The sequence below is a fragment of the Panicum virgatum genome, chromosome 7K (genome assembly GCF_016808335.1).
Source record: "Panicum virgatum strain AP13 chromosome 7K, P.virgatum_v5, whole genome shotgun sequence".
Taxonomy (NCBI): domain Eukaryota; kingdom Viridiplantae; phylum Streptophyta; class Magnoliopsida; order Poales; family Poaceae; genus Panicum; species Panicum virgatum.
This window is the reverse complement of record NC_053142.1, coordinates 48735572-48762725: the sequence shown is the minus strand read 5'-3', so window position 1 is coordinate 48762725 and position 27154 is coordinate 48735572. Positions and strand designations below refer to the sequence as shown.

At 49.5% G+C, this 27154-nt stretch overlaps 1 protein-coding gene across 1 annotated transcript in view; it reads left to right on the top strand.

Moving 5' to 3' along the window:
• Window positions 1-231: 231 nt before the first annotated feature.
• LOC120640355 (S-locus-specific glycoprotein S13-like) overlaps window positions 232-27154 on the top strand; it is a 38056-nt gene continuing 11133 nt past the window's right edge. The window contains 5 exon segments of the mRNA XM_039916191.1: window positions 232-1070; window positions 3384-3856; window positions 3971-4023; window positions 4295-4396; window positions 15567-15582. Of these exon segments, the coding sequence (XP_039772125.1) occupies window positions 232-1070; window positions 3384-3856; window positions 3971-4023; window positions 4295-4396; window positions 15567-15582 (1483 nt within the window).

The following is a 27154-nucleotide window of genomic DNA, read 5'->3' as shown; positions in this document are numbered from 1 at the left end:
CACCGGCGGGAGAAAAAAAATTCAGCGGGGACCGTCCGCAAACTCTCCACCGTGCCGACCCCTCCCGATGCTAGCCACCTGTCCAACCAAAGGATCGGACGGCATGCTCATTCGGCTCGGCTCTTTAGCAAATCGATATATAGGCTGCTAGCCCAGCTACACACTCCAGTACAAAAGCATGCATGGTGATCTTAATTAGCCGGTGCGCTTAACAAGCTGGTAAGCATAATCATGGATCTTGCTTGCAACCCCCTGCTCTTGCTCTTGTCACTACTACTCCTACTCATACTTGCTCCTAAAGCCGCCTTGGCTTCCAGCGGCGCCACCAGGCTTGGCAAGGGCCGCCGTCTTACTGATGGCGAGACGCTCGTCTCCGTCGGCGGCACATTCACTCTGGGCTTCTTCTCCCCCGGGGTGTCCACCAGGAGATACCTCGGCATCTGGTTCTCCGTGTCTCCAGACGCCATCAGCTGGGTGGCCAACCGTGACCGCCCTCTCAGCGACAACTCCGGCAGGCTCGTGTTCACCGACTCGGGGAACCTCCTCCTGCTGCATGGCTCCGCCGGCCATATCACCGCGTGGTCCTCCAACTCCACCAGCACCTCCTCTCTAGCGCGTCTAGAGCTCCTCGACACTGGCAACCTCGTCGTGCGCGACCCAGCCAGCTCCACATTCTTTTGGCAGTCGTTCGATCACCCATCCAACACCTTGCTGGCCGGCATGAAGATGGGCAAGAACCTGTGGAGCGGCGCCGACTGGTCCCTTGCCTCGTGGAGCTGGCCTGACGACCCGTCCCCGGGGAGCTACCTCCGCGTGCTCAACTCCAGCGGGATCCCCGAGTTCGTCCTGTGGCAAGGCGGCGTCAAGAGGTACCGCACGGGCCCGTGGAACGGCCGGTGGTTCAGCGGCATCCCGGAGGCGTCCACCGACTACAACTTGGTCACCTGCCAGGTGACCATCAGCTCAGGGGAGCAAACCTACTGGTTCACTGCGAAACCCCGCGCCCCCTTGACTCGTGTCGTGGTCAAGCGGCTGATGTGGGATGCGGCCAGGCGTACGTGGGAGACGATTTTTTTTATTTTTAACCTATTTTTCAATTTTATTTTAAAAATAACCCACCCGGACATATATTTGCATATCTAACCCTTTTGGTCGCGCCGGTCTGCGTGGCGTGACAAAAACACACTGTCGCGCCACATGCATTGGCGTGACAAGATGTGCCACGTTAGCACGCTTCGGAGCGCTCGGAAGGGGTCTGCCAGCTCATATTTTACGTGTCAACCTTGTCACGCCACTCCCACTGGCGTGACAGTACAGCCTTGTCACGCCACCCCCGCTGGCGTGACAAGGTCTGACTTTAGAAAAAATATATCTTTTTCATACGAACTCGGATGGAGATGATTTTTATACGAAAATTGTAGCTCTCAACGAGATCTACAACTTTGTAGTTTTGAATTTTTTCATTTAAAGCCATTAAGATGGTTAAATAATTGATTTAAATTTTTGACAGCATATTAAGCACTTTACCTCTATCGGATCATCTCTAACTTGACATGTTTATTATGGTTCTACAAATTAAGTTCTATATAATGTTTGATATATGAAATAATATGGACTAAATAATAATAGTTTGATAAGAGATACAATGAGAAATCAAACTATATCATCATTGAGTACGGAATATAATGCAACACTCTAGGTATTATTAATTATAGCTATAAACTAGATCAAGTATTTTTTTGAAAGATTAAGATCTTAAAATATGATAACAGTTTGAAAAAGATATAAATGTGTAAGTTTTATACTAGTAATTAAGTGGTTTAGATGAAATGAGTATTTTGTTGTTCTCCATCTTATGTCCTTCTTTTCATTGTATCTCCTTTGGTCAGCGCAATGCTTATCGATTGCACTACTTGGTTTGGCTAGCCAATATCATCGCTCAAAGTGCCTCCATGGTCCCACCACTCTAGATATATATTATATTAATAAGCAAGTGTTGTTATAGAAAAAAAAGAGACACCACATTCGTCGAGAGGGTCTAGAAATTTATACATTAATCTAAAAAAGAGAAGGATTTACACCATTGGATTTTACGAAGAACTAATGATCTAAACTGACTCAAGAGGCCATATCATATACAATTGAAAATATCTAATTTCATAATTAAAGAATTAAAAAATTAGAATATAATTATAGAGTCCATGCCGAATATAAAAATTCGTCAGACTTTCCAACCCAATCAAGACTACGTCGTATGGCACGTCTAATGAGGATCAAAACAGGTTGATGCTGATAGATGGAAGTAAAATGATGGGGCATGATGATGGAGTCAAAACAACATAATATATGGATGCAAAAGAATGACACAATTATTGATTATTTTATATGCTTATCTGTATATGTGCTTCCAACAACGTCAGTGACCGTAAGAAATTTGGCACAACGGTAGTAGAGAAGTCTCCATACAGGTGGTGGTGGCAAAACGGTTGTACATATGCACATGTAACTTCGGAGTTGATTTGTACAAAATAGATATAATGTATATGCACGTAATTTGATAGGCAATGTGAAAATATGTATAATAAGACTTAGTGATGTATAGTGGTTGAAGAACAAACTCCACGGAAACAAACAAAATAGCCTGCTACAACAAAGTATTTATAATAAAAAAACAAAACGTAGCAAAACTAGCCACGCTATTAGCATGGACCAACTCACAAGTTAAGTTATAATTAATAATACTTAGAGTGTTGCATTATATTCCGTACTTAATGATGATATAGTTTGATTTCTCATTGTATCTCTTATCGAACTATTATTATTTAGTCCATATTATTTCATATATCAAACATTATATAGAACTTAATTTGTAGAACCATGACAAACATGTCAAGTTAGAGATGATCTGATAGAGGTAAAGTGCTTAATATGCTGTCAAAAGTTTAAATTAATTATTTAACAATCTTAATGACTTCAAATGAAAAAACTCAAAACTACAAAGTTGTAGATCTCGTTGAGAGCTACAATTTTTGTATAAAAATCATCTCCATCCGAGTTTGTATGAAAAAGATATGACTTTTCTAAAGTCAGACATTGTCATGCCAGCGGGGTGGTGTGACAAGGCTGTACTGTCACGCCGGTGGGACTGGCGTGACAAGGTTGACACGTGGAATATGAGCTGGCAGACCTCTTCCGAGCGCTCTGAAGCGTGCCAACGTGGCACATCTTGTCACGCCAATGCATGTGGCGCGACAGCGTGTTTTTGTCACGCTGCGCAGACCGGCGCGACCAAAAGGGTTAGATCTGCAAATATATATCCGGGCGAGTTATTTTAAAATAAAATTGAAAAATAGGTTAAAAATAAAAAATATTCCGTGGGAGTCCTTCCAGGGGCCAAGAGACGTCTGCGACTCCTACGGCAAGTGTGGGGCGTTCGGCCTCTGCGACGCGAGCGCGGCGGCGGCGCCGCCAACGCCGTTCTGCAGCTGCCTCAGGGGATTCAGCCCCGCGTCGCCGCTAGCGTGGTCCTTGAGGGATACATCCGCCGGATGCCGGCGAAACGTCGAGCTCGACTGCGGCCACAGGCGGACGACGACGACGGCGGCGGCGGCGGCGGACGGTTTCGTGCTGGTGAGCGGAGTGAAGCTCCCCGACACGCACAACGCGACGGTGGACGCGGGCATCACGGTGAAAGAGTGCAGGAGGAGGTGCCTCGCTGACTGCTCCTGCTTGGCCTACACAGCTGCCAACATCCGCGTAGGCAGCGGCTGCGTCATTTGGAGGGACACCATCATGGATCTTCGATTTGTCGACCAAGGACAAGATCTGTACCTGAGGCTAGCTAAGTCTGAACTAGGTATGTATTTTGTATGCATGACTGTGTTCTGTTTTTTTTTTCATGAGCGCTTTGCAACCTGTATAGTATATTGTGATTGTGCCGACGATGTCTAACTCAAAACTAAAATTACAGGTGGTGGTGAATTCAGGAGCCTGGAATTACCTGTTTTTGCCATTGCTGCACTGGTAGCTTCTGCTGTTGCTATAATTGGATTGATACTCATGCTTTGGCGGGGAAGGAAACCTAGAGTCTCGGGTAAATTAATTATCATTTTTTTTCTCGCTTGCATGACAATAGTTTGATCGAATTGATATTCAGTCAGTCACACGAATATACTCTGTCTCTGCTTCCCCCCTTTAATTTAATGGAGGCCGTTCATTTTGCACTAGTACTTTTCGATCACCTAGATGCGCTATTGCTATGACCACCGTTCTTTCTTCACATCTTTGGGAAAAGGAGGCCGTTCGTTGTATTACCCTGGCTACCATAAAGAAGGCAACCGACGATTTCTCCAGCGAACGGGTGATTGGTCGAGGAGCATTTGCTAAAGTGTACGAGGTGTGTGCGCGCGCGCGCTCCGCACCTAGAACAACTCCATCTATCTTATTAGCTTCATTACCTATCTATTATATTATTAAAGGAGTGTTAAAAGAAGCCACCACGTTTGCCGAGAGGGTCTAGAAATTCCCACGTTAATCTAAAAAAGAGAAAGATTTGCACCGTTGGATTTTATGAAGATCTAACGGTTCAATATAACTCAAGAGTCCATATTAAATATGATTAAAAAATAGCTAATTTCGGATTTAAAATATTAAGAAAAATTAGGACATGACAAAGAGTTCTTGCCGAATTTGATTAGTAAATAGCTTAATTTGAAATTTAAAAATAAGGAAATTAGGACTTAACCAAAGATACTAAATAGGCAAATTTGAAATTATAAAATTATAAAAAATAGCATTAGCACTCGATAAAAAATGATATTAGCCGAATAGCTAAATTAAATATTTAAAATATAAAAAATTGGCATCGAATATGACTAATAAATAGATAAATGCAAGAACTAGAATACAAAAAATTATTGTTGATGTGTATAGTTATTAAGAAGCATATTAAGAAGGAAAATAGCTAAATAAATAGTATAGGTCAAATGCAATAATAAATACCCAATTTTGAGTTTCATGCCAAATAAAGTTAATAAATACTCCAATTTAATGGAGATCTACATAGTATTTGTGTATATGATTTACACTATTCGGTTTAATGAAGATCTAGCCATCTAAATTGGCAGAGTCCATGTCTAATTTAGTGAAGATGCAATATTCTAAACTATCCAAAAGTGTTTGTATCCAACTAAAGTTAAATATAGAGGTCGCATGACATAAAAGCTCATGTTACCATCTATGTCTCGCATTAACCCTCTTTAAAGATGCAAAAAAAAAATGACAGCAGTATAAGCGTGACAGTGCGACCATAGTTGTATTGTGTCTGTACTATAGAAAGAGATAATTGCTTTCAAAAATCTTCGGAACGCCCTGCACTACGGCGCCACCATAGTCTTAGCCCTAGATTCCAAATCACAACTTTTCGAGTCTCAAGAACGTCCTACAGTACATACAGATGCATGAAGCACACTGGATTCTACTCAAAATCATTGCCGAACTCAATCAATCCATTTCTTCTAGAGCAACCAAACATCAAGATAGGGATGAAAAAAATAATGACAATGCGTAGAGTTTCAGATATTGCAATCTATTGCAAGACCATCGGCACTTTTATGATTGTCAGTGTGGGCCAATGAATACACATGCCAATCAATGTGAGAGAAATATCCACCGAAGAATCAATGCTTTCTCCAAACAAGCATTATCATCATAAATGTTGCATATTCCTGAAGAACTTTAGTTATACAAACTAATCTGATGGTGGTCAACGAAGATTCATGATTCTGTGGGCATACAAATAGTTCCATACAAATAATAATCGCTGGGATAAAGAGTAAAGCATTGGGAAAAATCAGGAACTTAGTCGTGTGAGGAATCAAATAGCATAAATAATTCTTAACTTTATTATCCCCGTCTAATCTTCTATAAATACATGAAAAAACACTAGGCACGGAACACAAATGTGATTTATACCTCTAAAAAAGTATAGAGAAAGAGAATAGAAAAGGATAAAGAAGCAACAACGTTGAATGGGTAAGGAAACTAGAAAAAGGAGAATAGAAAAGGTAGGCAGGCATAAATGTTGCATATTGCTGAACACCTTCAGTTATACAAACTAATCTGATGGTGGTCAACAAAGATTCACGATTCTGTGGGCATATAAATACAGATATGTACAGTATGCATCCGTATTCAAGATGACCCAAAATTAAATTCAGTCCTCAAATTAAGATTTTGCAGGTTAAAGTACTAAAATATGCAACTATAATATATAACAAAGCAACATAAAAATAGAATCTGTTCCACTAAAAGATCCCAAAGTTAGATATATACCATCGTGATCCACATGTCATTGACTCATGTGAGCCCCACATGACAGTGATATAAAATTTGATGATTGATACGAATTCCTATGCATAGAAAGTTGCAGATTGTCGGTGTTCCGACCCGAGGGGCCTGAGTCCCAACTAGTAAATGCTGCGTGTTTCCTCGTCCCAGATGATGATGCAAGAGGCAACACAGTAACGCACGATTTTATCCTGGTTCCGGCCGCGGGGCCGTACGTCCAGCAAAGGGGGTGTGCGAGGGCACTGTATTATCTTGCACCCGGAGTGCTTGTAGTAGGGGATACAAGCAAAGCGAGAGAGGGAGGGAAGCTCCCAAGTCTCTGCTAGGAGTGGAGTCGGTTGAGGTGAGTGCTCAGTAGTGCTGAGGCCTTTCTGAGGGAGAAAAACCGGAGAACCTGCTGCCAACCTTCGATTGGAGAGAGTCGATCAGCCTGCCCAAAAGGAAGCCCACCCCCTTCTTTTATATTTGTAAGGAGGGGCGGTGTACATGAGTGTAGGGCACGTGGAAGTCGTCGTCTTCCCCCGAATCGCGGGTATAGTGGTCGAACACTGTAGAAAGTGTACTGTGGGAAGGCGGCGTGCGTCGCTGTCGTCCTGGGCTCCGTCCTTGGCCCTGCGAAGATTGTGCCGGTCGTCCCGCAGTGTCCCAGCGGTAGTAATGGCGTGGAACGGTCCCGGACCCCCTGGTCGGGGTGCGAGCGTGCGCACTAGAAGGTCCGGGGGCGCGTGGAAGTCTCGGACCCCACAAGAGGGGGGTCCGGGGTCCCGCCCGCGCATGCAGAGTGCCCCTGTCGGAAGGGCACGTGCCATCGCCAGACCCCTTCCCCAGCGGGAGGTGAGTTCGGATGGTTGATGTCGGTGGAACAGTAACGGGGGCGGCGCCAGCCTTTCTTGTCCCGCGTTAAATGCCCACTGTGTTGCTACAGCGACCGGGGTGGCGGAGCGGTGACCGGGGTCGGTGGACGGGACGCCGGCCACCTCCACTGTGGGAGTGGCAGTCTGACACCGCCCGTCCTTTGAGCCGTGGTGGAGTGGCTGGCCTTTAATGCCTTCGTATGGCGGTTGGTTGGGCGGCGGGGCCGTTTGTCCCTTGTGCCGAGAGACGGCCTCGAGCGAGGCGGAGATTGGCCACCCGCTCGAGGGCAGGTCCGCTGTCCTCGAGCGAGGCGGAGATGCGTTTGCACGGTCGAGGGTCCCGAGGGGAGCCCTTGAGCGAGGCGGAGATGAGTGACCCGCTCGAGGGTAGATCCGCTACCCTCGAGCGAGGCGGAGATTGTCCGGTGGGCCTGAGAGGGGTGTGAATGGGCCACATGCTGGGCTTCTTTGAGTCCTTTCCTCTCTTCTAGATTTGGAAGGAGGCCGGGGGCCTTCGTGGGCCCAGTTGCCTTAACATGTGTTTGTGTTTTCGAAAGTGGTTTTAGTACTCCGATTAGGGTGTCCCTAATTGTGGCACCCGACAGTAGCCCCCGAGGCTTTGGTCGAGTCATGGGATTCGTTCAAAGGGTAATTCGGCGGTTTCTCTCTCGACGTGTTTAGTCAAAGTCGCGCACCTGCTGGGCGCGCCTGAGCGCGGGCCCAACGGATGTGACAACACGCCGGTCGGGATAGTACGCCCGTGGGGGGAGTACTTCGAGGTGCGCGCCTCTTCGTTTGTTTGTGTAAAGGACAAGACGTGTCCGCGCACTGAGGGGGGCCAGGGCGACGGTGGCACCCGCTGCTTGGCAGCTGGTGCTCCCATCGTGCTGTCCCGTACGTAGGGCCTTGGCCCCAGCGTTCCTGGTTGCTTTACGGCGCGCCGTTCGAGGGCATCCGGCCAGGGCCGATGCTACACCGCTTAGCATCCGGGGGCTCAGCTCCGCTTTATTTCGTTCGGTCGTGTCTCGGCGCAGGGACCGAGGACATCCTTTGCTCGTGGAGCGCCGCTTTGTCACGGGCGATACAAGCCTCCGCTCTTCGAAAAGCTCGAAGCTTTGTGCCCGGCGCAGCTATAAATAGGGGTCGTGGGATTTCCCTTCTTCTCCAGCCTTCCGACTCTTTCTTCCAGCATTGCCTAAATCTTGTAATGTTTCCTTTGCCTTTTTGCGACCGGCCCTCAGATGGGGTGGCCTGGCTTTTTTAGGCTTTTGGCGCTAGAAGAATGCTTGCGAGCGGTTGGGGAAGACCGAAGTGGGCGTGCGCACCATCCCTCAGCTTCAGTGGGATCAGCAGAAGAGCGTTGGGCCCGTGGGGTCCTGGTCCTGCGATGTCCCCTAGCCTGAAGGGGGATGGAGACGCCTGACCGGGGCGCTGGCGCCAGGTCCGGCGGCTGTTTTTCGCATCGTCCCCCCCGGCGACAAGGTTGCTCTCGGGGAGACGGTGCGGAGGGCGCTGTCCGCCAGCTTGACCCCCCGCGTGGTCTTTGGTGGAGGAGACGCTAGAAGAAGGCTTGTGAGGAGAGCGTCCCGCTGGACCCGTGAGGTCTGGGGGCCGCTTCTCGCATCCCTAGCAGCCTCGCCGCTGCGTCAGCTAGGGGCTTGGTGCCTTTCTTCGTCGCTCGCTCCTCCCCAAGACAGGGAAAATTGCCACGTAGGTGGCAATGTGTTTGTATCTTTCGATGGCTTCGCGCCGGTGACCCTTTGTAATCTCTACTTGCATTTGAGCAATAAAGTCCCCTTTCTCCTCTGCGGGGAGGATTACTGAGGGTATAGGGGTGTATAGAGAGTCACGACCCTCGAATATGTGTGAAGTCACCTTCGCGGGGGCGCGTCAGCGCACCCGCGGGTGTAGCCCCCGAGGCCTTGGAGGAGAGTTTGTGCTCGTCCAAGGGCTATAAACGTTGTCCCGCTGGGTAGCTCTACTGGGATGGCCGTCCAGCGTCTTTTTCAGCCGGCATCGGCACTTTTTCAGCCGGCCTCGACACTTTTTCAGCCGGCCTCGGCACTCTTAGTGCTGGTACGGCGATCTGGCGTTCAGCTTTAGCCGTTAGGGGGACGTACGCTAATAGCGGTGGGTTCGGTTTACGCGTGGAGCTTCATAAGTGATGGTTGTCGATTTATTCGAGGGTGTGGTTTTGAACCGTGGTGTGCGAGGAGCCCCCGAGCCTAGGCCCGTGTGAAGGCATTCAGGGGAAACCCTCGACTTCAATTACGACCCTCGTCGCCCTTCCGCAGGGAGGAGGGGTGAAGCGCACCATGCTACCCATGCCCGGGCCGCGAGCTATGGCTGCTTCAGTGAGCTATTAGCGGGTTGTTCAAGTGGACGTCCGTGCCCCGTTCGATAGGGTCGGCTCGTGGTCCATAGACACGTCTCATAAAGCGCTCGCGAGGGTTCGCTAGGCGGGGCTCGAACCCATTCGGTAGGGTTCGAGGGCTCGATGCTCTCCCTCGATGGGATCCCCCTTCTAGGCACCCTCGACTGGCCTCGAACACTGCGTAGGATGTCTCGAACTCCGCGTTCGAGGGTAGCTTGTACGGCACATCTCTGCAGTCCCTGACTCTGGTGATCTGGGGCGCCTGTCGAACCCCCTGAAGGGCCAGGCTTTGACCCCCTAATCAGTAAGGCCTCGAAATGCGATTCCTTCGAGGGTAAAGAGACCCTATGAAGGAATATTCCGTCATGGTCTGAAAACGTCGCAGAGCCGCGAGCCACGCGCGCGCGGGTCTTCCGCCGGTAGCGGGCGACGTGGCCCGATTTGGGCGGCACAGCGTGGGCGCGCCTTTTCAGGCATCCGCCTCGGGCAGACGGAGCGGCGTGGGCGGCGGCTGATGGATGGGATAACACAACAGTCGCGTCGCGCCCGCCGGTTACCGTGCCACACTTATCGCCGCGTGTGCGCGTGGGAAACTTCGCGGTCGTGGGGCCCACCCGTCAGTGATAGCAAAATCTACCGTATTGAATGCGGTAGATTTGGGCCGTGGCTGTGGGTGCGCCCCCCGTAGTAAATAAATACTGAGAAGAAAGGAATGTTTTGGGTTCACCTGGCCATTTGCCTCTGTCCCGCTTCGCCTTCGCCTTCTCCGCCTCTGTTGCTTTCTGAACCCGTAGCCAAGAGCGAGAAGGGGAAGGGAGAAAGAGGGAGAGAGAGACTTTAGCCATTTCGGAGTCTTCCTTTTCCATCCCCCCTTGACTCTCGGAGATGTCGGACATCCAGGAGCCCTTGCCATGGGGGAAGTCCTCCGCCACCGTCGCGGTGCTGGAGCAGCTGGTCGCCGAACGGCTGCTGCCGCGGAACTCCGACACGGGGGCACCGGCGTGGATTTCCCCGCACCCGGACGAGTCTGAGCCGAAGCCCCCGCAGGGCTACGTCGTGAGCTTCGTGCGCCTCCACGAACGGGGCTTCGGCGTCCCCGCCAGCAAGTTCATGAGGGCGCTGTGCGAGTACTACGGAGTGGAGCTGCACAATTTCACCCCCAACTCCATCTCGCAGGCGGCGGTCTTCATCGCCGTCTGCGAGGGGTACCTCGGCATCGACGTCCACTGGGATCTCTGGATCCACCTGTTCCGCGGCGAGCTCTTCGTCGAGAACGCACGGAATCAGCCGAGGCGGTTCGCGCGCGCCGGTGGCTTGACGCTCCACGTCCGCCCGAACCGGCGGAACTTTTACATCACAAGCAAGATGACGACAAACAACTCCGGGTGGAGCCGAGGGTGGTTCTACCTTCGAAACTTCAGCGGCGCGCTCCCGGCGTTTACCAACAAGGTTCTTCGGGAGCGTCCGGCAAAGTGGGACTGGGGGGTGTCGCCCCCAGCTCAACAAGCCAGGCTCGAGGGCCTCACCGACGCGCTGGCGCGTTTGGCGAGGAAGGGGTTGACAGCGGCGGCCGTCATCGCGAACTTTCACCGGCAGAGGGTGATCCCTCTTGTGGAGAGGGCCCTGCCGATTTACCGGCTCATCCCCGGGAGCAAGGTCGAGGGCTCGAGGACGTCGAGCAAGCTTCTCTCCCACACCAACGCCGCCCGGAGGGCGAAGTATGCGGTGGCGGAGTTTCCCCAAGATCCCGCGGATCTTTGGAGGATCAAGATGCGCCCCGAGCCGGGGTATATTTCCCTGGTGAGTTTAGGCTTCGAACTCGTCGTGCATCGTGTAGTTCCCCTTTCCTGACCCCATCTCAGGTGTGTTGTACAGGGTTTGAGATGCGGCACCTCGAGGCCCCCGGTCCCAGAACAGCGCCTGATCGCCTTCACACGGAGAAGATGAAGAGGCAGAAGGACGCGGCGAAGGCCAAGGCCGAGAGGAAGAGGAAAAGGAAGGCGGCGCACAACAAGGCGCGCCAGCTCGCTCGGGCGGAGGGGAAGCCGCGGCCCGCCACACCTGAGTCCTCGGAGGAGGACGAGGAGGAGGACTCGGAGGAGGCCTCGGATGCCGAGGACCGCGCACCGAGGGGGGACGGGGAGGGCGCGAGCCCCCTACCGTTCTACCTGTGGGACGAGGAAGAGGGAGCAACCATGGCGCCAGAGGAGCCGGGGGCCGTAGTGGGGTCATCGGCGAATCCCACCCTCGAGGGTGCGGTACGGGGGTCATCCTCGCCGGCGGCCGGCGAGGGTCGCCTGCGCCCCAGGTGCTGATCCGCGGCCACGAGGCCGCGGCGGGAGAGGAGTCGTCCGTGCTGACAGCCTCGAGCCATCAGGCTGACACGAGGGGGGCGCCCTCGGGGCAGTCTTCGAGGGACAGCTCGATGCCCCAGGCTCGAAAGAGCGCCACGAGGAAGAGGAGCATGAGTGCTCGATCTGGGTAAGCATTTTGGATTTCGTTTTTTGTTACGTATTTGGTAAATTTCTCGATCCCGCTCAACTCGTGCCTCTTGACTTCCAGCCCCGGGGCCGTTCCCAAGGATGCAGTGCGGCTTGCCCCGGCCAAGACTCTCAAGACCGGGGCTCGCAGCACTCCGCACACGGCGACGCAGCCCCAGCCCGCCGTGGATCTCGAGGCGGCGGCCGCTAGGCTACGGGAGGCCATGGCCCGAGGGGCCCAGGCGGCGCAGCAAGCCCGGGCACAAGAGGAGGGCGACGCCGGCCAGAGTGGCGCAGAAGCGGCTGCTCAGGCTGACGATGCCGAGGGGACTGGCCGGGGCCGTGCCGGTGGCGCCGACCAGGCGGCTATTGAAGCTGAGGCCGGTCAGGGCGATGCGGACAGCGCCGCCCGACCGGTCACAGAAGGAGAAACCGGCGGGGACGCGCAGGAGCGCCCCGCCGGTCAAGCAACGGAGGAGACCCTCGTCTTCGAGCCCTCGAGGGCCGAGGGCGGGGGCCTCACAGAGGACGTGGCGCAAGAGGCGCCAGGGGTAGAAGGAGCCCCCTTCTCGGAGCCCACCGAGGCCCGGGACGTGGGCACCGTCGCAATAGTGCCCGTGCCAACGGCGCAGGAGGGTGCGACGGCGGTGGTGGAGCTGCCGGACAGCAGCGAGGAGTACGGGGATTCGATGGATATCGACCCCGCACACATCGCCGAGTTCGCGTCGGCCAGCGCGGGCGCGCTCGAAGCGGGGGCGTCCGAGGGGAGCCACCTCGGGGTGTTCGTCCCGTCCGGTGTCCCCTCGGAGTTCCTTCGCAAGGAGCAGGAGGAGGAGGAGGCCTGGAACAAGCAGATAGGCGTTGGGCGCGAGATCTTGCAGGCCCTCGACCGCACCTATCAGCTCCATCAGAATGCGGATTACCAGGTCAGCCAGGTAAGTATTTCCCCCCGGAAATTGCTCGAATTCGGTTTTAGCTTTTACGCGTCCTCACCCACGCCCTCCCCCTTTGCAGCAGCTGAGGGAAATCTCACGCCAAAAGAGCGTCGAGATGAACCGGCTGTACTCCCAGATGAGCCAGCTCGGGCAACACAACGCCGAGCTGGTGCTCAAAAACATCGACGCCAATACAAAAATGGCCGATCTGGGGGCGCGTCAGCGGGCGCTGGAGGAGGAACTGGCGCGGGTCACCGATGACTGGAACGCCCAGAGGGCGACAGCAGAGCAGAAGGCCCGGGAAGCCGAGGCGCGAGCTGCCTAGCTGCAGCACCTTCGGACGACGCTCGAGGAAAGAGCTCGGGAGGCTGAGGCGCAGAGCGCCGAGCTGCAACGCCTCAGCGCCACTCTTGAGCAGCAGAAAGCCGAGCTCCTCCACAAAGAGGTGGCCGTGGTTGCGCTCGCCGGGACCCTCCAGGAACAGGGTGTGGCCCTCGAAGAGGGGGAGGTGGCCCTCCAGAACATGGGGGCTAGCCTTAAGGAAAAAGAAGCCTCCTTGTCCTCGCTCGAGGAGGCCGCCCGTACCCAGAGGGCGGAGGCGCAAAAGAACATGGCGGGTGAGTACCTTCGATTTTTCGTCGATTTGCTTTCTTTCATGGCTAATGTCTGTCGATTTCCTTTGCTCAGAGCTGAGGCAAAAGGTGGCGGATGAGACCGCGACGAAGGAAGCGGTCCACACCGCGCTCACGGCGGCACAGATGGAGTTTGCTAAGCTGGAGCAGACCGCCGTGAGCGTGTGTCAAGAGCTCGAGGGGGAGGGCGCCGTCTCGGGCAGTTCGGTGATCAGCCGCCTGCGCGCGCTAGGCGGCCGGATTGCCGAACACGCCAAGAGTACCTTCCGCCTCGGTGTCCTGCGGGCTCTCGCCGTGGCCTCGACGCATTACCTCATGGATCTCCAGAGGGTGTCGTCGGGGTACGTCGTTCCCGATGATGCGGATGCGGACGCCGCGTCGGTCATTATGGATGAAGCTGACGCAGCCGCGGAGGAGTTCGCCACCGTCCTCGCCGAGAAGCTCGAGGTAGACATCCCTCCCATCGCTGAATTCGACGCCCCTGAAGACCCGCAGGGGGGGATGGTAGCCTGTAGGAAAGTTGGGCCTCGAAGCCCATTGTAAATAGATTAGTGTTTATCACAGTCGCTCTTTGTAATTGTATCCTATGAATATATGAAATTTTATTTCATAATTTGAATGTGTGGCTTGTCGAGGCCTCGTGTGTTCGAGCCTGTGTTTCTTTACTTTACTTCCGTGTTCTTCGTATGCGACTTAGATAAACATCTGCGAGGAAGTTCGCGTTCATAAGCAACGTAGGCGTACGGTGGTGAGGGGGGTGCCGTATCCCGGAGGCGTAGGCGGCCCCACGACTCGGCCAGCCCTGTACCGTAGTTGCTTACGCCTCGCATCCGTTTTTTCCAAGGATACGAGAAGCTTAGGGTCGAGATGGAAATATTTCGAAAAAACATTGGCGACTTTTTGGGGACGTTCGGGGGTTCCCCCCGTAGTAGCCCCCGAGGGAGGCTCGGCTTTGCCGAGGGTAAAGCCGAGCGTACCTCGATGTTCGTGCGCGCCCGAGCCCTCGAGGGTCGGGAATGTTCCCAAAAAGCAATAAGTAAAGCGTACTTCCTTATTATTTCGGGAAATTGAAAATGCGAGTACGAACAATATACAAATAGCTTGAAATGCTAAGGATAAAAGCGACGTAGCTGTTGTATATTCCAAGCGTTGGTGAGGACTTCGCCTTTTTCGTTGGCCAGCTTGTACGTGCCGGGCTTGAGCACCTTGGCGATTATGTACGGTCCTTCCCATGGAGGTGAGAGCTTGTGGCGGCCCCTGTTGTCTTGTCGAAGCCTTAGCACCAAGTCCCCTTCGTTGAGGTCTCGGCGCCGGACCCTCTGCGCTTGATACCTTCGCAAGGACTGCTGGTAACGCGCAGAGTGGAGGAGCGCCATGTCTCGAGCCTCGTCCACTTGGTCCAGCGAGTCTTCGCGAGCTCGCTGGTTTCGTTGCTCTTGATATGCCTTGAGCCTCGGCGATCCGTACTCCAAGTCAGTGGGGAGGATAGCCTCGGCACCATAGACCAGGAAGAACGGAGAAAAGCCCGTGGCTCTGCTCGGGGTCGTCCTCAAGCTCCAGATGACCGAGGGTAGCTCCGTGAGCCACCTCCGGCCGAACTTGTTCAGCTTGTTGAAGATTCTTGGCTTTAGTCCTTGGAGGATCATGCCGTTGGCACGCTCCACTTGCCCGTTCGTCCGTGGGTGTGCCACAGCCGACCAGTCCACACGTATGTGGAAACTGTCACAGAACGCCAAGAACTTCTTGCCTTTGAACTGGGTGCCGTTGTCGGTGATGATCGAGTTCGGGACCCCGAACCTGAAGACAATGTCGGTGAAGAATTGGACTGCTTGCTCGGATTTGATCTTGCTGATGGGTCGAGCCTCGATCCATTTGGAGAACTTGTCGACCGCCACCAGCAAGTGGGTGAAGCCCCCGGGCGCCTTCTTCAGCGGACCGACGAGGTCCAGCTCCCACACGGCGAACGACCACGTGATGGGGATGGTCTGCAGAGCATGGGCTGGAAGATGTGTTTTTCGAGCATAGAACTGGCAACCCTCGCAGGTCCGCACGACGTCGGTGGCGTCGGCGACCGCGGTGGGCCAGTAAAATCCTTGCCGAAACGCGTTGCCCACGAGGGTACGTGGCGCGGCGTGATGGCCGCAGATGCCAGCGTGGATGTCGCGGATCAGCTCCTTGCCCTCGGGGATGGGGATGCATCGCTGCAAGACGCCCGAGGGACTGCGCTTGTGTAGCTCATTGTCGATTAGAGCGAAGGACTTGGCCCTCCCGGCGAGGCGCCGTGCCTGAGCACGGTTCGAGGGTAAGATCCCTCGAATCATCCAGTCAAGGTACTGGACACGCCAGTCTCGCGAGGTGGGGGCCTCGTCGACTTCCATTGCTTCGGCCTCGTCCGCGGAGGTGGTCCCAAAGTCAATGTCCATGGGCTCGACCCCGTCCGCCGGGGGGTTCCCGCCGGGGGACCCGGTGGACGAGGGGCCCGGCTCCGGCGGGTCCTTGAATTCGGCGGAGGGCTTGGCGATGTCGCGGGTGTGGCAGAACCGCCTAAATTATCCCGGCTCAAGTGCGTAAACCATCACCATAAAGGCAACATTAGCTTAAACGCACTTCAAACGGAACAATTTTTGGTCTGTCGGGTAACGTCCCGATACAACCACCGATTCTCGGATCGAACAAGCATACCCCGCACGAAGGCGAGTTCAGAGATATTACAACCACACTTTTACAACACAGGCATATTAAAGATTACAAACCAGTTCAAAAGATTATTACAAAAACCAACTTAAGTAAAACAGTTATACAAAACATAAGTGTAGAATCAGAGTTTAAAACAGCGGAAGATAAAACACGACGGCTACAACACGTCGCAAAAAGGATACCAGGCTAGCCCAGGCATGGTATCACTCGTCATAATCATTGCCGGCCGAAGACGTATCCCACTCTACGGACCAGCCAGGAGGCAACGAGCAAGGATAGGTTAAGCTAGCGATCTGATCCTCAAAACTCATACCTGAAAAAGGGTTTCAACAGCAAGGCTGAGTATTCTAATACTCAGCAAGACTTAACCGACAACGGGTATAAAAAGCCCACCTTAGCTAGACTATGCAAGGCTTTGTAAGGCTCTGGTTTTTCCTTTGCTGAAAAGCAATAAAGAGTAGGTCCTTACTTTCAAGTTTTAGCTTCAAGATTCTAGTTGATTAACCATTCTATGTATGCATCTACTAACCAAACATGGTGGAACTTCTAAGCAAACATCAAGATTAATAAGAATATCGTTGCTCTTATTACTCTGTGTGGCAAAGAGATCAAGCAGTCTCATGTCATCGTGAGAGGCGGACGATTCTGAATCGAAATTCAACCTTGCAAGGGTAACCTAGCACACACGTCTGGAATACCGTCGGGTCATTCCCAAACAACCGTTGACCTTTCTTTCCGGCTTGTGGATAGGAACACTCTCCCCGACTACAGGGCTCCAAGGTCCACCCGTGCTCGGTCCACCCTTGTCCCTAGAAGTCGTGGTGTTGCGCAACATAAAATAAAAACCTATCTCTAAGAGAGAGTGTCAGGTATATCCACTCCCCGGTCCAATCGGCTACTAGGCTTGCCGCGTACCATATTTACGGCATGTGACTAGTACTTTCAAAAACTTAACCAGCACTACCACACACCGCGACCTTAGCAAGTTCATCAACACAGACGGGGTATCACATAAGGTCATGATATCGAACACAACCCCGTCCGTAGTCCTTATATTGATAACAGAAAGTAAACAGGAAATTCCTATAAAGCTCGCGAGTGACAGGCGATCACTCGACTTTTACCGGTCCTATAAGCTTAGCAATTATTCGAACTCAAGTCTAGTGTTCAGTACATAGGTTCCTAGGATCATGCATCTAGAGTTTCAATTCAACTCCTATGAACTGTAAATGCACAAGCAAAATAATACAGTAAATGAAATTAATTTGAAGTATAGGTTATGTCCGGGGCTTGCCTTCTCGGTAGTTGCTAACTATTTCAGCGCTAGGCTCTTCCGAACTTTGGTTCGGGGCTTCAGTTAGTTCCGCAGTGTTCACTTGAGCTTCGAGATCACCTCCGTCAGACTCCGGAATCAACTCGTACGTCCCGTCTGACAAAGTAGTCGTATCTATATGTAATGCAAGAACAACATTATAAACAAACATGGGCAATCGTTTATAGAGTAGTTAAATAACAAATTTAACTACACAAGGCATCAAGATCAACAGCACAAAAGAAGTTAACTAACTTCATAAAATGAGTGGTGGTGATTTCCTATACAATTAAGTCATGGTTTGTAAATAAATCAACAACTCAAAGTACAAATAGTAATAAAATCTACCAAAATTACACTAAACAGAACATGAACAAAGTAATCTACCCTACAAAAATCATATCAAGACATGTAACCATTTAATCACAATAAATCATTTATGCAGGCAACACCTAGTACAAGCCTGAATTATACAGATCAAAATAGATCAAAACAGAAGCTCAAAATTTAACAGGAGATCTACACAGGGATGATCTAGCTACTGTGAATTTTCATGATTTTATATACACGGAATTAATTCAGATAAATTAAACAAAACAGACACCAGTTTAACAAGATTCAATTTTAACTCCTATTCTAGCCATGAACTGAAGCTTAAACTTCCTGGACAAGCTAATCTACTCAAAAAGAACATGCCAAAATAAAATCATGATTTATTACAAACAGAAACTATTTACCATAAATAAAGTGTACTAAACAAAGATTAAAACAAATCAATAGCTACACAAGGGAACTGACCATGAAATTTTTATAGCAAAGCTAGTGTTACATGAGTAAACTACCACCAAAATTTCATAGCAATAACAGCTTTCAAGCATCAGATAAGAAAAAGACTAAACATCTAGTATTTATTTATCTAGTGACACAAAACCATTTATACAGCAAAAACTGGCAACTAAAGCCTAACATATTATGGTTCTACTGCATAGAGATCTCCAAAAGGATTCCAAAACATCAAGATTTGCTATTTTACGAATTTTGTATGAATTGATCTAGAATTTCAAAGTTCACTGAAAAAATATTACAAAGCAGTCCTTAGTGCACTATTCACATGAGTCTAGGTCTATTCAAATAACACCCTGAAGTTTTGTTTCTTCCACCCCGAGGTCCCTGGGCCGGGTCAGAGAGAGGGGGCGGCGGTTGACCGGCGATTTCCCGGCGAGGGGCTCACCGGCGGCGAGAGTGGAGGGGTGCGTGAGCTTCACGGGTGCAAGGCGCACCTCTGGGTGGCCTAGGGTCGCGGGGAGAGGCTCGGAAGCGGCGGCTCGGCGGAGCAGGGCGGGTCGGCGGCGGAGGCGAGCAACGGCGAGGGTGCTCCGGTGAGGTTTGGGCGAGGGGAAATGGCCTGGGAGCTACGCGAGGTCGAGGCGGTGCTAAGGGTGGGGGCTGTAGGGGTGGAGCGGGTCTGGGGTGGCGGCTCCGCGGCGGGGTGGAGCTCGCCGGGGTTCAAGCAGGGCGGCGGCGGCGTTCTGCGGTGTGGGAGCGATGAGAGAGCGAAGGGAAGCACGAAATCGAGTTCTGGGGCTCTTGTAGTGCTCGGGCGCTCGCTAGAATAGAGCGGCGGGCTCTGCAGGGGACGCTCCACGGCGGCGTCGCGGTGGCGGCCGTCGGGGAGGTTCTGGGCGCGGCGGGGGCGCGTGGCGAGGGGTGGAGGCTCCAGCGCGAGGCAACAGGAGGGGGAGGAGCTCGCCGGCGACGCGTGGAAGCCAGCGCACGGCGAAGTAATGGCCGGGAAAGCCGGGAAGGCGCTCCACGGCGGCGCTGTCGGTGGCCGGCGGCGAGAAGCAGAGCAGGGAGGGGGAGATGGTCATAAGGGCGATTTTGCAATTTCCAAAAGTTCCAGGGACCTTTCTGTAAACAAGCAATAACTTTTGAACTAAAGCTCAAATGAAAAAGTGCCCAACATGAAAGTTGTTCAACTTTTCAAGATCTACAACTTTGATGTTGTGCAAAAATTTATTTGACCAAAGATTCAAGAGCTAAGATTAAAATCATTGAAGGGATTTTGAATTCCAGGAAATTTGTCTTTTTCAAAGCAATTTCACTTCAAATGTAGACCTTCAAGCAAAATTTGATGCCATGCAATAAATGCACTGAAATTTTGCACAAACACCCTCCATAAAAGCTATAAACACAAATAACTTTATAAAGGACCTTACATAAAATCATAATTACACATATAACCTTTCATAATTACAAAAAGATCCTTTTCACTTAAATCGAGCACATAATGTATAGCAAACCTACACAATTACTGTGCAGGCACCTAATTAAAATACTGTGTAAACACCCGGGGTGTTACAGCCTTTCCCCCTAAAAGGAATCTCGTCCCGAGATTATAGGAAGAAAAGGGTGCAAAGACTTGGTACCTGGATTGGTTCTAAGAAAGTCGGGAAAGTTCCGTTGGAGAAAATTTTCAGTCTCCCAAGTAGCTTCTTCTACAGTATGCTGATTCCACTGGATTTTGTACATTTTAACTTTCTCCCTTCTAGTACTTCTTTCTTTTGTGTCAAGAATCTTGATTGGATACTCCGTATAAGATAGATCGGATTCAATTTCGATATCTTGTGGTTCAAGGATTTCAGTAGGTACCCTGGTGCACTTCCGAAGTTGTGATACATGGAAGACATCATGAACGGCGGCCAACTGAGATGAAAGACGAAGTCGGTAGGCAACGGGTCCACAAGTTTCGATAATTTCAAATGGTCCGATATATCGGGGTGCTAATTTCCCTTTTAAGCCAAAGCGTTGAACACCTTTAGTAGGAGATACTCGCAAATATACAAAGTCTCCTACCTCGAATTGCAAAGGATCTCTTCTTTTGTCTGCATAACTTTTCTGTCTTGATTGAGCTGCTTTAAGATTAACCTGAATAATTCTGACTTGCTCCTCTGCCTCAGAGACTAAATCTGGCCCAAAAATTTTGCGTTCTCCAGCTTGGGACCAATTCAAAGGAGTTCGACACCTTCGACCATATAATGCTTCAAATGGTGCCATTTGCAAGCTGGATTGATAACTGTTATTGTAAGAAAACTCTGCCAGTGCTAGGCACTTAACCCAATTCTTGCCATATTGAATAACACATGCCCTCAACATGTCTTCAAGGATTTGATTGATTCGTTCAGTTTGCCCATCTGTTTGTGGATGATAAGCTGAACTACGAATCAATTTTGTTCCAAGAGATTCCTGCATTTGCTCCTAGAAACGTGCTATAAACTGAGGCCCACGATCAGAAATAATCGTCTTTGGAATGCCATGTAAACGAACAATCTGATCGAGATAAATCTCTGCGTACTTCTTGGCAGAATAAGTGGTGTGTACAGGAATAAAATGAGCGGTCTTGGTGAGTCTATCAACGATTACCCAAACAGAATCATGCTTATGAGGAGTAGTGGGTAAACCAACGATAAAATCCATACTGATGTCCTCCCATTTCCAGGATGGAATAGATAAAGGTTGGAGAGTACCAGCTACTTTCAAATGACTAGCTTTAACTCTTTGACAGACATCACACTTAGAAACATATCTGGCGATCTCTCTTTTCATTCGAGTCCACCAGAAATTTTGTTTGAGATCATGGTACATCTTGGTACCACCGGGATGAATCGAAAATTTCGAAAGATGTGCTTCATCAAGGATTTGCTTTCTAAGCTCATGATTCTTGGGTACAACTAGTCGAGATTCAAACCATAAAACTCCTCTATGATCCACTCTGAAATATTTATACTTTGCTTCACCTTGTGATAACTTTTCCTTGATGACCTGGATACCCTCATCATGTAATTGCCCCATGATGATGCTATCATGAAGTGTAGGCTCAATGGATATATGGTTCAAACTTCCTTGAGGTACCATTTCTAGGTTTAACTTCATCATTTCCTGGCATAGAGTTTCATTGAATGGTTCTACAGATAGACAATGGCATTGTGACTTGCGGCTAAGTGCATCCGCAACCACATTAGCCTTTCCTGGATGATAATGCACTTCTAGATCATAATCCTTTATCAACTCCAGCCAGCGTCTCTGTCTCATGTTGAGATCCGCTTGAGTGAAGATATATTTGAGACTCTTATGGTCAGTGTAAATATTACAGTGAGTTCCCATAAGATGATGTCTCCAAATCTTAAGAGCGTGAATAACAGCTGCTAACTCTAGATCATGGGTTGGATAATTCTTCTCATGATCCCGGAGAGCTCTTGATGCATAAGAGATAACCCGGTTGTCCTGCATAAGCACACAACCAAGTCCCGTACCCGACGCATCACAATAGACATCAAAAGGTTTAGTACTGTCCGGTGTAGACAATACTGGAGCGGTAGTTAATCTTGCTTTGAGAGTTTGGAAAGCTTCTTCACACTTATCATTCCAAACAAACTTCACTCCCTTCTTCAATAACTCCGTCATAGGCTTGGCTATTCTGGAGAAATCAATAATGAATCGACGATAATATCCAGCTAAACCAAGAAAACTGCGAATTTGATGAACGGAAATAGGAGATTCCCAATCCATCACTTCTTGTACTTTAGTTGGATCAACAGATATACCATCACTGGAGATAGTGTGACCTAAGAATTTCACACTGTCCAACCAAAATTCACACTTGGAGAATTTGGCATAAAGATGATGATCTCGTAATCGTTGGAGAACGATACGCAAATGTTCAGCATGATCTTCTTCATTCTTGGAGTAGATCAAGATATCGTCAATGAAAACCACGACGAATTTATCCAGCTCCGGCATGAAGACTGAATTCATCAAGTACATAAAATATGCTGGGGCGTTGGTAAGACCAAAAGACATAACCAAATATTCATATAGTCCATATCTGGTAGAGAAAGCAGTCTTTGGAATATCACAAGGCTTGATCTTTATTTGATGGTAGCCAGAACGAAGATCAATCTTAGAGAAAACCTTAGCTCCAACTAACTGATCAAACAGAATATCAATGCGGGGAAGAGGATACTTGTTTTTAATAGTGACCGCATTGAGTGGTCGATAATCAACACATAGCCTCAAACTATTGTCTTTCTTCTTCACAAACAGGGCTGGACATCCCCAGGGTGAAGAACTTGGACGTATAAAACCTTTGTCAAGAAGGTCTTGGAGTTGGACTTTCAATTCTGCTAATTCATTTGGAGGCATTCGGTACGACCTCTTAGAAATAGGGGCGGTACCGGGTTGAAGTTCGATAACAAACTCGATGTCCCTATCAGGAGGCATTCCAGGTAAATCCTCTGGAAATACATCCGCATACTCCCACACGATAGGGATATCTTCAAGTTTAATTTCTTTTGTGGCATAAGCACAAGAGTTAATGCACTCTCGTTGCGGCAGATAGAGTATGGTGGCTCCTTGATGTGGTGAATCTATCTCGATAGCTCGGGAAGAGATATCTAACAGTACTTTATGTTTAGTCATCCAATCCATGCCCAAAATAACATCCATGCCTTCTAAATTCAACAAAATCAAATCTGTCTTTATCACTTTACTACCCAACTTAAGGGGTACATGTGTAGTGATTTGATTGGAAGCTATCCTCCCACCAGGGGTTGTTATCATAAAAGATCCCTTAGTATGACAAAAATCCAATCCTAATCTGGCTCCAAATTTGGCACTTATAAAACTATGCGTTGCACCAGAATCAAATAATATGACTGTGGGTTTATTGTGGATAGAGAAAGTACCCGTCATAACTGGTGCTCCTGCTGGAAGGTCTGCAAGAGTAGTGAAATTAACTCGCCCTTGCCGGACTTGCACCATTTGCCTCTTGCCCTTGTTGTTGTTGTTCTGATTAGAGTTTTGCCCTGGATTATTCCTTCTGGGTTGTGGACAATTCTTGGCAAAATGAGAAGCACTGCCGCAGTTGAAGCATCGATTATTACTATTCCCACTATTGAACTGTGGGGCATTCGGCCTTGGGCTAAACTGCTGCTATTGCTGTTGCTGAGGCACTGGAGGTCTGAATCCTCCTTGTTGCTGAGGCGGCCTAAAGACAAACCTACCCACTGGGGCATTTCTTTGTGGAGGCCTTGGTGGAGTATTTTGCACCAGGCGATACCTCGGTGGCTGGGCACTCGAGGGTCCCGTTGGTGCCTTCCGCTTTTTCTCAGCACGATGTGCAGCAATACAATCTTCCTGTGTAATGGCCATATTAACCAGCTCATTATAGGTATTGGGCTGAACCAAGTTTAAACGTTCTTTGAGCTTAGTATTGAGGCCACGACGGAAACGATCACGTTTCTTGGCATCAGTATCAGCATGATGGCCCGCATATTGGCACAGATGATTGAAGGTCTGTGCATATTGAAGAACAGTGCGGGTTCCCTGATCTAGAGCCAAGAATTCATTCAACTTTCTCTCCATTAGTCCATCCGGAATATGATGTGATCTGAATGCAGTTCTGAATTCCTCCCAAGATATGATATGTTCAGCAGGCTGCATTTCACAATAATTATCCCACCATATACGTGCAGGACCGCGAAGCTGTTGGGCGGCAAAGGGGGCCTTGTTCGCATCAATACATGGTACCGCTAACAAAGCAAACTTGGAATTGATTGTACGAAGCCAAGCATCGGCATCCAATGGGTCATCAGCTTTGCTGAAAAGTGGAGGTTGGGTACCAAAGAATTCCTGGTAACCCGCTGGTTGTGCCTCCCTTCCTCCATACTGTTGGCGTGGCTGATTTTGTTGCCCATGTACTAGCTGGCGAAGCAGTTCTGTTTGCATGGCCATTAACTCGGCCAGATTCGACGGGGGTGGCGGTGGTTGCTGAGATCCACTGCCATTTTCACAACCGAAGCCATCAGGAGTTCCGCGTGTATGACCAACCATCTGTAATCATGGAAGACATCCATTAGATACATATTTCTCGCTTCCAAAATCAATGGTACGTATAATGATCATACATTTGGATAAAACAAAATCAGCAAAAATGTGACTAGATGCGGTGTAGCACAATGTGCACAACACATAAATGTGCAACCCACAAAAATTCAAAACTGGTCAGCGGCTAGATAGCTTCATGCTTCATCGTATAGAGACTCAATGCTGAGAGCAAAGAGTAAAGAAAATAATCTATCAAATCGCTCTTCATCGCTATGTACTATGTTGCTAAACAACAGAGATCATAGAAGGGGTTGGACTAAAATTTAGTCTCACAGATTCAACATGCTAACATTTGATGAGCACATATGCCACAAAAATTTGCAACCTCTTGTATTCATCAAACGGCGTGAAGATACACAAATAAAGAGATTTGCTAAGTAGAAAGATTATGATTTCCAAACTGGTAGTCGCTACTTATATTACATCAAAGCAGCCTTGTTCTTACAACCTAACATCGCTTAACCTTACCACATATAATACAGCAAGTGGTACTCCTCCCTAAGGCTATTTTACAATAACATCTTCCCTATATACATATGATACAACAAGAGAACACAACTATCTAGGACAAGTCTAAGACGCCTAGAAGTCGTCGAGGTTGCCCACAGAAGAGGCACTGCCGGAAGAAGAGTCGTCCGGCTGAGGGTTAGGCTCAGCAAGTGCGTGCTCTGAATCTAAGTCAGATACTCCCTCAATCTCCTCTGGGTCCTCCTCTGCTGCTGCCGGCTCAGCTGGGGCATCTAGTTGCTCCTGGAGCATACCAACATGTGCTAAAGCATCAGCCCAATCTGCTTGCAGCTCATTCACCTGCGCCTGAAGAAAACCGATAACTGTGTTGCGCTGCTCTATCTCAGCACCATACTCCATAGCCTGATGCTCAAACTGTGCAATAGCAGTGTCCCTCCCAGCAACGGCATCCTGAAGTCCCCCAATCTGAATATCCTTCAGACGAAGGCCTCGCTGAAAACTCTGGGCCAAGTCTATCACCTGGTCCATGTGTCGCTGCTGAAGTATCTGGTAGTGAGACTGGGCATTCATATATCTGACTACTGCCTCGATAGTCTCATCCGCTACATCACCAATCAAGTGCCCAAAGTGTGTGACCCTGAACAGCCACTCTGCATTGCCAGCACTGACTGCTGGAAACAAACTAATAGGATATGCTGCTACCTCCTCGGGATGGTGCTCACAAAAAGTGGTGATAGCGTTGAGAGCTGCTTTCTCAAATGCATCCACAAGACGATACCCAATCACCTCAATCTCAATTGGTGGCCACTCCAAGGTAGGGTGCTGAGGAATGATCATCTTAACTCTGTTCTTCTTAATTCCATCCTCCGAAAACTGGCGTCCCGTGTACTGGGGTGGATCTGGGTAGTGGAAGATACGAAGTGAATCCCAAAGAATCCTCGGAAAACCCTCCCAGTACAGACAATCGGTATGAGCATTTCCCTCCTTATCCCAAAAGATCTGGGAACAAGTCGCCATCTGAATCAAAAAGGATTCAAATGTGAGTAATACAATTATCTCAAGACTTCTCAAATAAAGCTTTAAGAAGACTGCGGTAAAACAAATGTGATTCTAATTCACAAGATGGTATGATTCCAAACTCAAAGAATAATAAACCACAATCGGTACTGGTTCATCATTTGAGATTCTAAGGAAGGAAAAGATCCTTATAACAACAAGATGGGGCTTAGGAGGAAGGCATGACTCGAAACCATATTTTTCATCTAAGGAAACCTAAGCATTTTACAAGCATGCTACTAATATCAGAGTTTCACTCACTCATGTTTTAAGCACACTAACCATTATCTTATAAGGATTCATACTAGAAATTCCTTAACAAGCTCATGTAGCAACTTCAAGTACTAGGAACAAATCAAACATCAACTAGATATGCATGCACGTCCTGTTCGTTCCTCACAAGATAAACAATTGCCAACTATCGTTGGGCTTACGTGGTTAGCACGGTGGCATACATAAATACGGCTCTCCCTATATAGCTAGTCGATACATTCTAACCGTTCTTATCTTATCGAATCGTGGTTAGCGTACCTGCATAAGATTGACAGAACATAAATATATAACCCCAATGAACCTTTCATGCCAGCACTCATGAAAGCGTTCCCAAACATTACCGCTCACTATAGAAGCGGCAGCCATACAATTTCCGCCGTATGGCCAACGTTAGCATACGCTACTCAGAAGCGTATTCACAAATTTCTTTACTCCCAATATAGTCGACCGAGGTCGGTATATTGGCAGCAGCTCAAGTAGGCCACTGCTTGAGCACAGCGTTCGGTTCGCATCGCCGACGGGAAGGTCAGACTCCCTCAGCTGACTGAGCACACTTTACTTCCAATATAGTCAACTAATAGTCGATATATTGGAAGCACCTCAAGTAAGCCACTGCTTGAGGGCAGCGTTCGGCTCGCATCACCGACGGGAAGGTCAGACTCCCTCAGCTGACTGAGGATCCTTACCATCTTACCTCACGTAGGTGCGTCGTTACAAGAAGTAAGAGTTGCTTGTGAGTATGGTTTGACAAAATGTAAAGTGCTGGAAGTCAGATAACAT